The 15,321-nt window shown below is 55.1% G+C and overlaps 2 protein-coding genes across 8 annotated transcripts in view; one reads left to right on the forward strand and one right to left on the reverse strand.

The window, feature by feature from the left end:
- Window positions 1–15,321, reverse strand: part of CDH23 (cadherin related 23) — a 213,765-nt gene that overhangs the window by 37,352 nt on the left and 161,092 nt on the right. For all 6 annotated transcript variants that reach the window (XM_075423156.1, XM_075423157.1, XM_075423154.1 and 3 more), the window contains 8 exons: window positions 15,156–15,269; window positions 13,812–13,960; window positions 4,914–4,974; window positions 4,401–4,549; window positions 3,330–3,465; window positions 2,740–3,128; window positions 2,549–2,650; window positions 620–769 (listed from right to left, as the gene is read on the reverse strand). In XM_075423156.1, the coding sequence (XP_075279271.1) occupies window positions 620–769; window positions 2,549–2,650; window positions 2,740–3,128; window positions 3,330–3,465; window positions 4,401–4,549; window positions 4,914–4,974; window positions 13,812–13,960; window positions 15,156–15,269 (1,250 nt within the window). The remainder of the gene's footprint in view (window positions 1–619; window positions 770–2,548; window positions 2,651–2,739; window positions 3,129–3,329; window positions 3,466–4,400; window positions 4,550–4,913; window positions 4,975–13,811; window positions 13,961–15,155; window positions 15,270–15,321) is intronic.
- On the forward strand, window positions 7,512–12,685 carry C6H10orf105 (chromosome 6 C10orf105 homolog). 2 transcript variants are annotated; one of them, XM_075424176.1, is made up of 3 exons: window positions 7,516–7,563; window positions 8,579–8,688; window positions 11,128–12,685. In XM_075424176.1, exons 2-3 carry the CDS (start codon window positions 8,625–8,627, stop codon window positions 11,547–11,549), a joined length of 486 nt encoding a protein of 161 aa, XP_075280291.1. In that variant the 5' UTR covers window positions 7,516–7,563; window positions 8,579–8,624; the 3' UTR covers window positions 11,550–12,685. The 2 variants fall into 2 exon arrangements, with proteins under 2 accessions (XP_075280292.1, XP_075280291.1); XM_075424177.1 differs by lacking the exon at window positions 8,579–8,688 and having other exon boundaries at window positions 7,512–7,563.

Below are 15,321 nucleotides of genomic sequence, written 5' to 3' on the forward strand. Positions count from 1 at the left end.
GCAATGGGATGCTGTGAGGAGAAAAAGGCCACCCTACAAACAAAAAACCCAGTATCGCCTCAGGAATTCTTTGAGCATTTTACAAGGTCCAATGTCTTGGGTCCACGGGTGTGCTGGCTTATTGCAGCCACCCCAAACCAAACACCCATGGGCCAATCCCGGTCTCATCCACAGCCCTCCTGTGATGCTAGTGATGTTTTGGTGTTAAGGGTGATGGGACCTCATTAATGCCTGTCTGCGTGGTAAAGAAAATAACAAAAGGCAAAGAGCTTCCTGCTCAGCCTGCCAAGCGCTTTGCTGCTGTTCCTCATGCTGGGAGAGGCAGCAGCTGGTTTTCAGATTGCCGGGCTCCTTTTGGCACGTGTCCTGCAGAGCTCTTTGCCCCAGACAGCCCAAGGACGATGCTTTTCCTCTCCTGCAGGCATGCCTCAGCTGGAAAGCACCGGTACCCACTGCACAAATAACCCCAGCATCGCTGGCATCTACAACCAGTTTTCTCCCGCAGGAGTGCAGAGGAGGGGAAGGGGTTGGGAAGACACCGATGGAGGAATTTCTGCTGTGGTGAAACACTACCACAGCCTTATGGGCTGGCCCAAGCCTGCTGTGCCATTCTCCCTACCTGCCCGTTGCTGCCTGCATCTGGGTCGCGGGCCAGGACCACAGCCACCCGCTTGCCGACCATGCTGTCCTCTGCCACGCTCACAGAGGAGTCAGAGGTGATGTCGAACTGGGGGCTGTTGTCATTCTCATCCAGGACCGTGATGGTCACCTGCAGGCATGGCACAGGGCTCAGACAGGGTGCAGGCAGGAGGCAGCTCCCTGCCCACCCAGCATCAACAGCTGCACTGACACCCTCGGCAAACTCTCAATCCAGTCAACCCCCCAAGGTACCAACAGCGTGAGTGTTGTCCATCCCACGTGGGAATGGGTGCAGGTATTTGAGCCCAGGAGCTGAAGCTACATCTCTGTCTGCAGAGGAAGAGGAGGGATGCTTAGAGGCTGGAGAAAGAGCGCAAGGCTGCTGCAGCTCTCAAGTGGTGGATTTTTCTACGAAGCATCCTCCATACGCTTGGGGGGGCACCCTGCCACAGCGTGGAGGCGATGGGGGACCGGGCTACCTCGGCCACAATTAGCCAGAGGAAATGCTCTCATCGTGTTAGCAATCAAAGAGCTGCAATGCTACACAGAAATGAGAGAGGAAGAGCCTTTCTGTTCCCGGGGCTCTATTTATGGGTGCCCCGAGCCCCCAGGTGTGGCCAGGCTGAATGCGACAACGTCCCGGAGGAAGCCGGGGAGCGAGTGGTGTGCCTGGGGGTGATTCTGTTATTGTTGCTGCTGAATTAAAAAGAAGAGGGCCAGGAGCAGGGAGAGCCCATTCAGCTCCTGCAATGGATGGATCCGGCAGCTGCTGTCCCGAGTGCCAGATCCGCGGTTTGGGATTTCTGCTGGCCAGCGCCACGTCCTGGCGGGTGTCACAGAGGCTGGTGCTGGTGGGACGGGGCTGGAGACCACCGCCCCGGTCCCTCCCCGCAGCTTGATGTGGAGTTCGGGATGGATCCTGGCCCCCAAGGTGATGTCAGGTGATGCCAGCATGATGGACATGCTTACCTTCTGTTGAGGAGCGCAGAGGTGGAAACAGAGCAAACAAAAGGCCAAGAGTTAGTGGGTCATGAGGAAGCACGAGCACACGAGAGGGGCAGCGGGCTGGCCTCGCATGCCACCATGGCAGTGACAGGGGACATGGGTACCCTCTGTAGTGATTCAGAGGCCCCTTTGTTAGTGCACCCCTTTGCTTTTTCTAGCTAAGCTTGGTGGATTTGCCCCTTGCCCTGCGAGAGGCTGAGACAAGAGCACGGCAGCATGCGGAGAGCACAGCCGCCGGCACCCATGGGTGGGGACAGGCAGCGCTTGCAGCCTCACTGCCTTTGTCATCCAGCATCATTTTTAGAGACAACAGATGCACCAAGACATGAGAACGCTCGAAGCACAGAGTACTGCCCATCGCTGCGGGCCAGCCTCCGGTTTCAAATCCTCCCTGGGGCCCTGCTCCTCCAGCTGACCCATACCAGGAGAGTTTGGGTACTGCCAGCCAAGCCGCCCCTGCCCGCAGCACGGGGACCAGGCTCGCCCTGCACCCTGCATGCATCCTGCCCCAGCAGAGAAATGCAAATCACCCCCTGCTCAGCTGCTTTTGAAACTGCCAAATATAACCTTGTTAAACATAAACCACTGTGAAGTATTTCAAGGTCCCCAGATTTACCTCCCTCAAAACTGCTGTAGCTTGGCAAGCAACCTGCAAACTCTATAGTTTGGGGTGTTTTTTTTCTATTGTTCTGAGAAATCCCACCCTATGACATGCAGAAGCTAAAAGGCACCAGTCCCTGCTTATGCAAATACAGAGTTTCCCCCAAATAAGGGTTTCCAGACCCTTGTGGCCAGCAGAGAGGACAGCTAGGACATGCTGTCCCATGCCAGAGGAAGAAGAGGTGACCCGCGGTCAGCTCTGCCCATGCAAAGGATGGTGGGGAAGTCAGTAGAAGCTACTCACCACCGTGGAGTCAATCTTTGGTCCTCCATCATCAGCCACCACTGTCATGGTGTAGAAATCCCCCTTCTCTCGATCCACCTGGCCTTTGACTGTGATCACACCCTGCCAAGGACAAACAGCTACATCAGTAACCAACACCAAAGTCCACAGTGGACAACCAAGCCAGGAGGCATCACACTGTGGCCACTTACAGTGATTCCGTTGATTTTGAAGAGGGAGAGCGCTTGTGCGTTGGTGTTGGGGTCAAACTTGTAGGTGATCTGGTTGAGGTTGTCAATGGAGCGGGCCTGGACCCTGAGGACTTCGGAGCCCAGCGGGATGTTCTCTATGATCACAGCCTCGTAGCTGCTGTTGGAGAACTGCACGGCCTCGTCCAGCTCATTCAGCAGACTGACGTACACGCTGCAGAAGCCCTGGTTGTTGGGGGGTGCCTGGTCCGTGGCAGAGACGTTCATCAGGTAGCTGGTTTTGGTCTCGTAGTCCAGGTACTCGATTGTCGTGATGAGGCCCGTGCTCTCATCGATCTCAAACTTCCCTTCAGCGCCTGACAGGATTTTGTAGTTCACCAGACCGCTGTTCCCTGGGGCAGGAACAGGAACCACAGTGCCGGCTGGACTAAGCATCCCGAAGAGGCAGGCACCACCGATACTGACCCCGACTCTGGAGCATAGCCCATCCCATGTGGAGATGTCAGCCCATCCAAGCCAGGATCTGTGCAATGACTGATTTCACCGCTTTCCCCGAATTGGGTGTTTCTCTGACCTTACTCCTGGCTACATACCTGTGTCTCGGTCGGTGGCCCGGACCACCGCCACTGAAGTCCCTATCCCAGCTGTCTCCCGCAGCCCCAGGCGGTTGTACTGCCGCTGGGTGAACACTGGCACCTCGTCGTTGACATCTTCCACATAGATGATCACCTGCGAAAGCCCCCGGAGAAACTACATGTGAGTTGGGCAGGCTCGTGAACCCTCACCAGCTGCTTACACTTGTGAGGGGAAATATACCCTTCACAGCACTCATCTGCTGCACGGGAGAAACGTGATCTCTACTACAAATACCACGTGATGGAGAGTGAACACACACAGTTTAGCATCATAGATTTAAACAAGCCCCATGGTCAGAGTGATTCGGTCCTTCCCTGGCCAGAGGTGGTTATAGTCTGTATATTAATTCCTCTGTGCTTTGGGATCCTCTGCTGGAAACCTTGCAATTAGAGACCCCGCAACGTAGAAATGCTGACAACTTGGTGGGAAATTTTCCTCAGAGTTCAGCGGGTCGAGCTGCTGTTTCCCCAGGGAACATAATTTCTCCTGGCTTTCTGCTTGCCGCTGGTGCTGCGGGCACGTCACGCTCGGCCAAAGCACATCCCACCCGTGGGTCTAAAAATAGATGGAAGCAAAGGGCTGGGTTCGTGGGAACCGTGGGAAGCTGGTGTGTCACTGCTAAAGATTATTGCCACTGGGTCCTGGCTTATTTAATAGACGCTTGGCCAGGAGATACAGTTTCCAAGAGGCTGAGGCTCAGCTCTTCCTCCTGGCAGCAGAGCTGCATCTCGCTGGGGAGCAGGACTCCCTTTGACAGCAACTGCCGCACCACTTAGCAGCCTCATCACACTGAAATGTCACAGGAAAAAAGAAAAAACAACAAAAAAACCCCCAACAAGCTCTTCTCCGCCCACGGGCAGCCCCCAGAGACTTTCTGTCAGCATTTCCATGCCAGATCTCTCAAATTTCCTGCACGCCTGCAAGCGCTGGAAATGACTGCCCTCTGATGAAGCATCCCAGATATTTTGCAAGAACTCCTCCACCGCCCAGCGCCGCTGCCCACCCCTCAGCAGCCGCGAGGTCCTTACCCGCACGGAGCTCCTCATGGGTCCCTGCTCCGTGTTGTAGGCCTCCACCTCCAGGACATGAGAGGAGTTTTGCTCCCTGTCCAGGTGCCGCACACCCCGCATCACCAGCCCGGTGCTGGGATTGATGCGGAAGTTGTTGTGCTCATTCCCTGGCGGGGGGGAAAAGTGAGATGGATGCTGCCCATCGCCACTGCATCAGTCCTGGCGACGTGCTGAGCCCTCTGTGGGGGGCTGCCTCGGAGGCAGATTAGTGAGCAAAACCCAAGCCCCATCACCTTCAGCTACATCAAGGTTTGGTCCTGGTCAAGCCAGGAACTACAGCATCTAGGTGTCCATCAATGACAAACTGTCCCCCAGCAATTAACGCTAATGCTGACGTTTTGCTTGGGGGCGGGGTTGCAATCTTTGTGGGCTGCAAAGTGCAGAAGGATGGAGAGCACACCGAGGCTGTGCGTGCGGCTCGCCAGAGCCTGGCACAAATACAGCCATGCACGAAGAGCCACCTGGACTTACCCTTGACAATCCTGTACCATACTCTCCCGTTAACGCCTTCATCTGAGTCTGTGGCTTTCACCTTTGTGAGAAAAGAAAAGCAGTGAAGGTGTATGGCAGCGACTTCCAGACCGTGACAAATCCTCCCTCCCTGCTGAAGGCTGGACATGCTGCTTCTCAGCCTGAGCCAGGGGGCTTACCAACAGCAAAGCAAAATAAATTACCCTCCCCTCATCACCAGACAGCAGGGATAGCGGGCTCGGGAGCCCTTGGCTGCCAGGGTAGCTGGAGGATGGGCTCAGGAGCTGAGCCCGAGGACCACGCCATCAAACCCACAGGTCAGTGCCTCCATCGGTCCTGCCCTGCATGCCAGTGTTTGCCCCGCTGGAGATGCCGCTGGGGATGGAGCCTCCCGGCCCGCAGAGCTGGCTTGAGCTGGGCAGGGAGAGCTGCTCCCACACGCCTGGTGGGCACCCAGCCCACAGCACCAGGGCAAGTCACCCAAGCAGCGGCATATGTAAAAATTACTGGCAGAAACACGAATGCAACCAGCCCAGAGCATGCTGGTCGTCTGGACACTGGTCTCACAAGACTCCAAGCAGTGGGTGGGAGCACCCCTTAGCCGCAACGCCCTGCACAGTCCGTGCACATACTGAATAATCTGTCTACCCCAGGAAACCCAAGACACGGGTCCCCTCTTGTGTTGCTGTACAACACTGCAGTGCTTTCCCCGCAACCTCCAGCCAGCTCTGGCAGCTGGGAAGCGGGACCCAGAAAGGGGCAGTGGGGCCAGGGCTTCCTCCCCAGCTGGCACTGAGCAGCTGCATCTCTCCTCCACAAAAACCACTTCCCACGAAGCATCCAAACCACAACCGCAGCGCTGGCCCCTTGCGAATCACTAGGGTGAGGACACAGGGAATGCCTTAGCCTTTATTCCACCTGCTTACACCAGCAAGGCATCTTCTGCCTGCAAATATTACCCAGCAGTTTCCTTTTCCTGGGCAGGTAGGGGTTTGCACCCAGATGTGTGCTGCAAAGAGGAGGGGTTGCTGCAAAGGACACACATGCAGCAGGAACAGCAAGGCCATTTGCAGGGGCTCAGCTTTAAAGCCCTGGGCTGGCTTTCACCCACAGCCCCACACAATGCTTGCAGGAGTCAGAGATGCTCTTCCAAAACGGCAGTTTGGGATGCCTTGAATTGCTCTTGTTCCCTTCCATCAAATACCCAGGTGAGCAGAAGTCTTAGAAAATGCTGACCCTGCTCTTGCAAACTATCTGGATTTCCCACCCGTGTGCCACATGCTCCGTTTTTCTCTGTCCCAGATGGGCTCACATCTTGTTTATGGCTGGACATAACGCTGTGCCTTGCTCCGTGTTTCACCATGGACCCAGCACCTTCCTTTCACAGCAGAGAGCTCTCCGCCCGAACACTGCCATTGCACCCGTGCCAGCTCTTCCACTCCCAGGGCTCCCTGAGGCCATTTCTGGGCAGAAGCTGGGCTGTCTCCTCTCCCGTGTGATGGATGGGCCCCGCACCAGCAGGCGAGCGGTGCCCAGGCAGACCGGCTGCCTTGGCACCGTGAGTCCTGCCTGCTGCACGCACCGGCTCCCTCCTGGGAAACGCGATACTGTCAGCCAAAACACTGTGCAGGGGCAGCAGCGGTGGGAGGGAAGCCTAAGGGACGGGAGACAAACGTTTGTAGCTTTTTGTGCCGTTCCCTGCCCTGCTGTGCCCAGGAAAATGCATTTCAAGGTGAGCAAACTGGAAGGTTTTCAACGTGATCAGCAAACTGCACCCTGCAAGCATCCCCTTTGCCATCTTTTTCCTAGCCCACCCAAGCATTTGCTGCAGGCAGCTGTGGCACATAAACCAGATGCAAAGGGTCAGCCCAGGTATTTGGTTTTTATTTTTAAAAAAGTAGCTTGCATTAAACCAATCCATGCTCCTGCTGCTGCCGTGGCACAGTCTGCTGCCGGCAAAAAGCTCAGCTGCTGCTGGTTTGACCCACTGAGGTCCCAGAGGAGACGTGGTACTTTGACAGACTGTCCCAGACCTGGGAAAATGATTAAACTCGAGTGCAATCAGTGGGAGAAAAGCTCTTTCTGCTGCAGGTGCAAGGCACCTTGTGCAGCCGAGCGCCGGGTACCTCCAGCCTGCTTTATCCTCCCACTAGAGAGAGGGCTGCAGGCAGAGCCAGCCTTTCGCAGGCCACCTTCCAAACTCCCCCAGCTACTGGAAAGGAGTCAGAAAAGGAGGAGGAAGGAGTGGGGGAATAAAAGGGTGGGAAAAAAGCAGGCAACTTGGCGAGCAGAGTTGCCGGGAAAAGGGGGAGCAGGCATGCAGAGGGCAGCCTGCCACCTCCTCCCTGGCATGGGGGGCTCAGCCCACGACCGTACCATTCAGCCTTCTTGCAGGGGCAAAGCCCATGGAAACACGTCCCAGGGGGCTCAGCCCCTATCCCAGTGGGGCACCGCTGTGCTGGCAAAGCCTGGGAGGGGGCTCAGGGCCCCCACTTGGCTTTGCATGCTTGAGCTGTTCCCAGCCGGGCTGCCACGTCTCTCCCTTGCCCTCCAAAAGGGAGAAGGGGGCTGGCAGCCAGCAGAGCACCGTGGGAGAGGCAGCAAGGCAGGCGTGCAGGAGGCAAAGCGGAGCTCAGCTGGCTGGTGAGAGGTAGGGACCCCAGCCCCCGTGGCAAACCCACTGCCGGCCACTCAGGCTAGCCCCAAGGGACAAGTGAGGCAGGCCAGGGACATGCCACCATCCCTGGCTGCAGAGCTGCTGCCCTCAGCCCTGCAGCCACCCAGGGAAAGGGCTGAAAATGGGGTGGAAAGGGGAGATGTGAAGTTTGGGGTGGATTTGAAGTCAGGCATCCCTCCTCCCTTTCCCATTGTGTTGCTTTGTCTGTCCTGGAGATGGGAGAGGGGGAAAGTCCTGTGGATGCAGCACTGCTGGTTAGCAGCGAGGGTGATGGGGTACAGCATCACATGCAGCCCTTTGCTTTCAGTACCCAAATACCCGGGTCATTAACCTGGGTGTTTGGTACCCTCCAGCACTACCTCCTCCCGCAAGCGAGTGGAAAGATTTAGCGCATTGGGAAAAGCTGGGGAGCTCCAGAAACGCATCACTAAACAAGATGGGGAGGGGGAAGAGAGCTGCTTTTCATCTGAGCTGTGCTACAGGCACAGAAGTGCCTGAAAACAGCTTTTTCTTTGCAGGAGTTTGAGAAAAAAGAGAGGGACAGCGTATGGGAAAACTCCTGCCAAACTAGGCAGCTGGGTCAGGCCAGGCAGGCAGCACCCAGTGCTGGGCAGAATAACGTGCTCTTCTGCTCATGTACAAGAATAATTTCTTCTTCCTCTCCCCCTTCCTCAGGAGCATTTTGCTTTTTGCAGTTTCTCTCCTTTCCCTCTGATCCTTGCCTGCCTCATATCCAGTGCTGGGTCCCGAGCGCTCGTGGGGACATCTTATGTCAGAGCTGATCAACCAGGGATGACCATTCTGGGGAGGTTTGCCAGGCTGGATGCTCTTCAGCAAGCCTGTTGTTAACGCAGCTGGGCTGTGCAACGTGGGGCTTGGGTGGGACAGCAGTGCTGGGAAGGGGCGATGCTACTAACAGGGATACAGGCAGCAGCTTGGCTGGTGGGTACAAAACGCTGTGAGCAACTGGTTCATTGTCATGCTTCAGGAAAGGCACTGACCTCCCACCCTGCGGGAGGAAAGCCCTCATCCTCATGTGTGCTGTCAGCACCAGGAGTGCTACTTCTACCATTCTACCAAGCCTTGACGTTTCCACTGGTAAGACCCCAATTTTGGTGGCTTTTTGCTGAAATTCTGCTGAAACCTCTATAGCTTTGTCTCAGGCAGGAGGCGGTGATGCCTCCTGACAGGTTTCTAGGGGACACAGCCAGCTGGCTCTAAAAGAAAAACCCTGTAGCCACCACCAACAGAGCAAAAAACAACCCGAAGGAATTGCCCATGTCTCCCGGCTCGCTCTTAACAGACAACATAAGGTCACCAAGCCAAACAACATGTGGTCAGTAAATGCCAGAATTAAGGTAGCTGTGGTAACCTCAATTCAGGCTGCCTTTGGTGTGAGCAGCAGCCCTGCCTGCTGGTTTTCATGCCCCGGCCCCGGGCAGCGCACAGGAACAACTGGTCCATGGAGCAGGGGGTTCCTTGGGATGGCTGTGGCTGCCAGGGGCTGCTCTGCTCCCAGAGCTGGAGAGGAAGGGGCTGAGCCAGGCAAGGAGAGGGTGCACAGTAAAGAAACACTTTTGGGGTGAAGAGAGGTGAACATATCACTTTGGAGGAGGGGACGAGAGCCTTGGTCCCTGAGCTTGCTTGCAGTATGGGGATTCACCTGAGCTAAGGTCTTCTCAGACACTACCCCATTTATTTTTGCATTTCCCATTTTCTAAGTGTAGACTTGGCTCTAACCCATGGAAGCAGCCACATCTTCCCAGAGCCTCTGAGCTCTGACCAGGCTGATAAGGTCCTTGCCCTGAGGTCACCAGCATCACAGCTTTCAATGCTCAAGCCCAGGTGACGCAAAGTATTCCAGAAATAAATCACATCTCCCAAGTGCCTCAAACCTGGCACCCAACTCTAGTGGAAACCTGTCTCCTTATTGCCCCTGTATCTCAGCTCATTGCCTGCAAGGGGAGGAGCACGGATGCTGCGGGAGCCATCTGTCACCTCCAGGACCAGGAAGGGTCCTGGCAAACCAGAGCTGGGAGCTCTCCCATGTCAGCATGCGCCTGCACACAGAAGATACGGCTGGGGCACAGATAACCTGAGTTCAAGGACTGCTTAACCTCAGAGTGCTCAGCCTTGCAGCTCTCACGGTGTTTGCCTAAGGTTGTTTCCTCCTGCGTCATTTGGACAGTGACGGATGCGTGTCCCTTCTGACACAGCATTTCGCTTTCCACTGGGCTCGTCTCTGCTGAGACGTCTCATAGTTTCCAGTTAGTGATTAAAGACGTCGCTGATGTCTCCTCTCCCCTTTTTTGAATGTTTTTCCAGTGACTCTCTGGCTGCTGCCTACACAAACCTGCATGGCTTTGGGATGGTGGCTGCATGAGCAGACACAGAGACCCTGGCAGTCCCTGCAGCCCTGCCTTTCACCTCCTAAACTCTTAATTTTTAAGTTGGTGCAATCCAAATCCATACTGGCCAGGAGACTGCCCTGCCACGGACCAGTCTAACAGCTCTCCATGACTCTTCTACTCCCACATCTCTGTAGGAAAGTCAGCGTAATGAAGCTTTAGCTCCAGCATACAGTCTAGAGCACCAAGGGCCAAGCCAAGGTTGCAGAGGGTTGGCACAGCAATATTTCCCCAGCCCTTGTCTCTGAGCTGGGGAGCTGCTGGTCTCAGGCACAGCCTGAGGGTGCATGGGAGCAAAATAATGGGTGCAGGCTGCTCCGGGGGTGCAAGCTGAGGGGGAACTGGCCCAGAGGGAAAGCAGAGGACAGTCGCTATCAGGTGATCGGTAAGAGTTCTTACTGATGAGGCTTTGGGAAGCTGGTTTGCATCACTGTGTGCAGATCTGGCTGAGAAACCCGTGACATGTCTGAATCTGAAACCAAGTCAGCAAAACACCCAACCTGAGAGGATTTTTGGCACAAGGAGGGTCAGGGCGCTAGACTTGGACCCTGCAAAAAACGAGGCAATGCTAGTGCAATACTGCAGCTCGACGGGGAGTTATCTGGGCAGAGGTTCAGGAAAGAATTATCCATTTTCTTTTGGGAAAGAGGGAATAATCAAAAAACGCCAAATGACAGTCAATTCAGAAAAACCGCATTTCTGAGGAATAGAGAAGAACCAAACCCCAGAAGCTTGGTGGGAGGATTTTGGACTTTCTCTAGTGTACGGTTATATATCGCTCCCAGAAAAGCTTCACGCAATGTGTGTGTGTGTTCCTTACAGGTGTCATCACTGGGGCTGTGGTACCACATGTACGTGGTACTACCTGTGCTAGATTTCTTTGCCAAATAGTTTCGCACTTCAGTTCAGTGCAGTACCTTGCAGGTATAAACCCCACTTCAGTGCTTTGCCTGGTGGCAAAGCACACAGACTCTCCCTGTCGCCTTGTGCCACAGAAAACATGGCTGGGAGGACCTTGGACATCAAGGCAAGACAAAAATCCATCCAGCTGGACAAAGGGTGGCTGTTTGTCCAGCTTCTAGGTGGTAACCACCAGTGTTGCTTCTCTGTGTCATCTTCTGCACTGCAGGGAAGATGAGCACAGAGGTTGCTGGCAAGGGGACCTCTCCTGCCCCGCCTCTCCTTGGGCTTCTGGTTTCAACCACTGAGCTGGTCCCACCCAGTCCCACATCCCCTGAGAAGGCAGACCCAGTATCCATCATCATTGCGCTTGTCTGCATCTTCGTCCTCCTGGCGACCTTCCTCATCTTTGTCACCCTCTGCAAGCTGGGGGCACTGGACGGGTCCTGCTCCAGCCCCCACGAGTGCATGCCCCATCACCCGGCAGATGCCAGCGAGCCCCAGCTGAGGCTCTGGAAGCGGCTGGGCTCCCTGCAATGCTCCATCAACACCTTCAGGAGAAGTCAGCCAGTGTCCCACAGCCAACTTGCCCACCCCAGGAGCCCACCTGCCAGCCAGGACTGGGACATCATGGAGTCCACCAAAATGTGATCCTGCTCTGTGGGAACTAGCTCACTGTGCACCACTATTCTTTCCCAAGCTTTTGGTTCAGGCTTGATTCCCTCCTCAAACAGCCCCTGGGTATCCTGGCCGAGCCCCTTTAAGCAGCTCTTTTCCAGGCAGCGGCTCTGCAAGGCGACAGGAGATTTTGCTATTTCAGGCTCCCGAACGCTTTCCAGGTACACTGTTTCCTGCCAGGAAAGGTGGAGGCATCTGAACTACACCCACACACAGCCATCACTGGGCAATCCAAAAAAATCTTGCTGCTTAATTTCTTTTGGAAAACGTTACGCAAGTTGCGAGGCACCTGAACAAACAGCCTGGGTGAGAGCAGAACAACCTGGCTGCCTTGAAAAGAAGTATCCTGGAGAAAACACGCTCTGCAAAAAGCAATCCTCAGCCAAGACTGCCCCTCCAAGATGTGCTCCTGAGCAGGTGGAGGAAGGCTGGTGCCCCTCGCGTACTGCCCGGTCCCCCGTCCTCCCCATCCCAGTGCAACGAGCCATGGGGTTGCTGCAGTTGATGCTTGGAAGGATGCGCGCTACAGCTGTCTGCTGGAAAACTGCTTCAATAAACGAGCAGCAGGAGCAGGTAAACACGCCTGTAAATACATTAAAGAGGTCTTTTGAGGCTTGCAGCCACTGCCAGCTTGGAAAGGCACTGCGCAAAGCTGAGCTTCTCGATTCTGCTGGGAAAGGGTACAAAAGCCAGCAGGTAAGCTGATGTGCTTAAAGGAATCAGTAGGAAGAAGACAAACTGGTTTAATTCTTCCGGGTCTGCAGCTTACACTATGTTCAGCCACCAAGTTCACCCCTTTGGGTGAAGTCTCTGTGCCCAGCGAAGCCCCACGGTGAGCACCAAACTCTGTCTCTCTGGGTTTCACATGATTTCTGACCCTCGCAGGGTGCAGCTCTGCTTCAGGACGTCCCTGGGCTGCCTGGGACATTCCCGCTCTCCTCTGGCTCTGGGCTGCCTGGCTTTCAGAGAAGGCGATGGGGAAACCTCCAAAAACTCTCTTGTTGCCACAAGGACATGGGGGTGTATTTGAAGGGGGAGATATTCAATACAAATGGTTCACACTAAAGCCGTAAATTAAACTAAACACAGGTGATTGCCCATTTCCACTTCCCTCTGAATTTGTTCTGTGGAAAACAAACTTCCCCTCAGATACCGTCTCTCCTTCGCCACAGACTGCCAAGGGCATCCCCCTCTTTTGGGGAATATGCTCTAAAACAATGGACTTTGATATCAGATTTAGGTTTCCTACTTTCCCAGTCTTTCAATTTGCAAAAATGGCTCAGTTCTGGGAGTCCCACAGCAGGGCTCCTCTCCGCCTGCGCAGCTCCCCTGCAGACCTCCACCCCTGGGTGCAGAGACTGCAGGCAGATGCCCGACCCCAGAGACAGGCGCGGTGCTACGGGCGTCACGTATACTGTGCCACGGCACAACAGGTGACGAGGAGCTGCAGGGCTCGCGCTTGGGGACCAGCCGCCCCGATGCACAGCTCCCAGCAAACCTTTGTTGCAAGAGACGAATGGCTCCTTTCTTCTCTCCCGGTGACTCACCCTGCCTGCGAGAGCCAGGGACAAAGCTGCCCCTTTCCTTGTGCCGGAAGAGGTATTCAAGGCAGGAGGAGCCTTCCCAGAGCCCTCTGCAAAGAGCCTTTGGTGCCCACTCCAGAAGAGCCCTGGGTTTGAAGGGATGCTGGAAGCCCTCGGAGGCTGAGTGAATGCCCGCATTCATTCAACGCTCACTGAGCCATTCAGTTCTGCCCACCGCTCCCTCAAAGAGGAACAAAAATGAATTCAAACTCCAAACACTTTTTTTCCCTCCATTTCCACCCCCCAAGCATCTCTTTGCATGCACTCTTCTCCCTCCCCCTTGAGGTCTCTGCTGTTGGTCCCTTTTCCGCTGTGAGGAGGGAGAAAGTGGGGATGCAGCCAGGCAAAGCAGCCTCACCAGCACAGGGCTTGTGTTGTCTCCGCTCACCTCCTGCAGAAATGGGGTGAATTTCTCATTTTTCCCTTGCGCTTTGCTGTTTCTCCCCTGTGCTCACAGCCTGGGTTAGCAAAGGAGCAGGGGGACTGCACAAGCAAGAAGATATCTTGCTCTGGCCTGGGGGAACAGGCAGATGATGGGGAGATAAAATCTTTGCCCTGGGCTTCCAGTAGTTCACAGCCACGGTGCCAGGGCCCAAAGAGTGGGGGATCCCCTTCACCCACCCAGGGGCCCCAGCGGAAGACAGCCACATGCCTGCACTATGCTGCTGGCAGCCGGGATGTCCTCGGGGACGCTGACTTCGTAGCTGCTCTGAAGGAAGATGGGTCGGTTGTCATTGACGTCCAGGATGGTCACATACACGGTGGCAGTCCCAGTGCGCCGGTTCCCTGTGGGGCCATTGTCTGTATGGGAGAGAAAGGCAAGGGGAGGTTTGGTCACCTCCATCTTCTCCTTGCACAGGTGGTGCTTGGCCTTCAGCTGCTGAAAACAACAGGACTAAAATTCCTAAACTAAAATCCTCTGTTTTTTCTGCAGCTTCCAAATCCCACATTGAACCACCAGGTTTTTTTCTGCCTATCCTGAAAGAAAAAGGAAAAGCCACTGTCGAGTGAGGCTGGAAACACAACTGGTCATTAAAGAGGGTTTGCCACTCTAAAAACTCAGAGGGTGATGTATGCTGGAAGGGGCTGCTAGAGGTCAGGGATTTGGGAGATGAAGATGGGCAGGGCTCTGATGAGTTTTCTGTAGACCCAGCTGAGCTCACAGCCAAAGGGCACCAGGACCAGTTGATGTTCAGTAGACAAGGACATGGCAGCGTAGCTCTTGGTTTTACCAAGAAGGATGAGGCAATGGGGAGGATAGGTTGGGGTTGGTTTTCCCAACATGCCTAATGCCAGTGAGCACTAAAACCCACCCAGCTGGCATCTGGTGACCAGGGAAACACAGGCAGCCTGATACCGCTTGGAGGGGCAGAACGGTCCCTGTACCACTTGGGATCCGGTCCTGCGTGCCCAGCCAGTGCAGCATCCTTGCTGCCGACCCCGTGGCACCTGCAATGCTGTACCCCCCAGATTTCTGACCAGGCCACTTATTTGTCATTTCAAAAGGGATATCGAAGTCTTCTGTAAACAGGCCCATCATTATAAAGCTCTGGGGATGATGGCCAAGATGCATTTGGTACACGGGCCATCTGCCCATGCCAGGTGGCTCTGGGTTAATCGGCAGCCACTGAGCCAAGGGCTGGCATGGCATTAGGGGAATGATGCTGTGGTGCTGGCATTTCTGGATGGAGGTGTGCCCTGGGCAGCATGAAGCCTCTTGGGAATGAGGGATCTTGCCTTCCCCAGGGGAAAGAGACAGCCCCAGGGCTGGATGAGCCTGTTGAGTGAGTTTACTGTCTGTAAAAATCATGGTGGAACTGGGACATATTAATGCTCATGGGCTGTGAAACGGTGACACCAAACACAGGCTCTGGTTTATAGAGCACCTCAAAGGTTGCTGTCTCTCTGCTGCAATTCCAAGGCAGCTCAGTACATGCACAGCCACCCTGTGTGGCTGCATGGCAGCGGTCCCACAGGAACAGTGGGAATTCCTTACCAATGGCCTCCAGGATCAGTGTGTACGATGCCACGGTCTCTCTGTCCAGGCTCACGACAGTCCTGACCACCCCATCCCTGAAGCCAACGCTGAATTTGCCGTCCTGGTTCCCACCTGCAGCAAAGGACAAGGACCAGGTTAGCTTGTTGTCTGGATGCAGGGAGCA

The sequence above is a fragment of the Opisthocomus hoazin genome, chromosome 6 (genome assembly GCF_030867145.1).
Source record: "Opisthocomus hoazin isolate bOpiHoa1 chromosome 6, bOpiHoa1.hap1, whole genome shotgun sequence".
NCBI lineage: Eukaryota > Metazoa > Chordata > Aves > Opisthocomiformes > Opisthocomidae > Opisthocomus > Opisthocomus hoazin.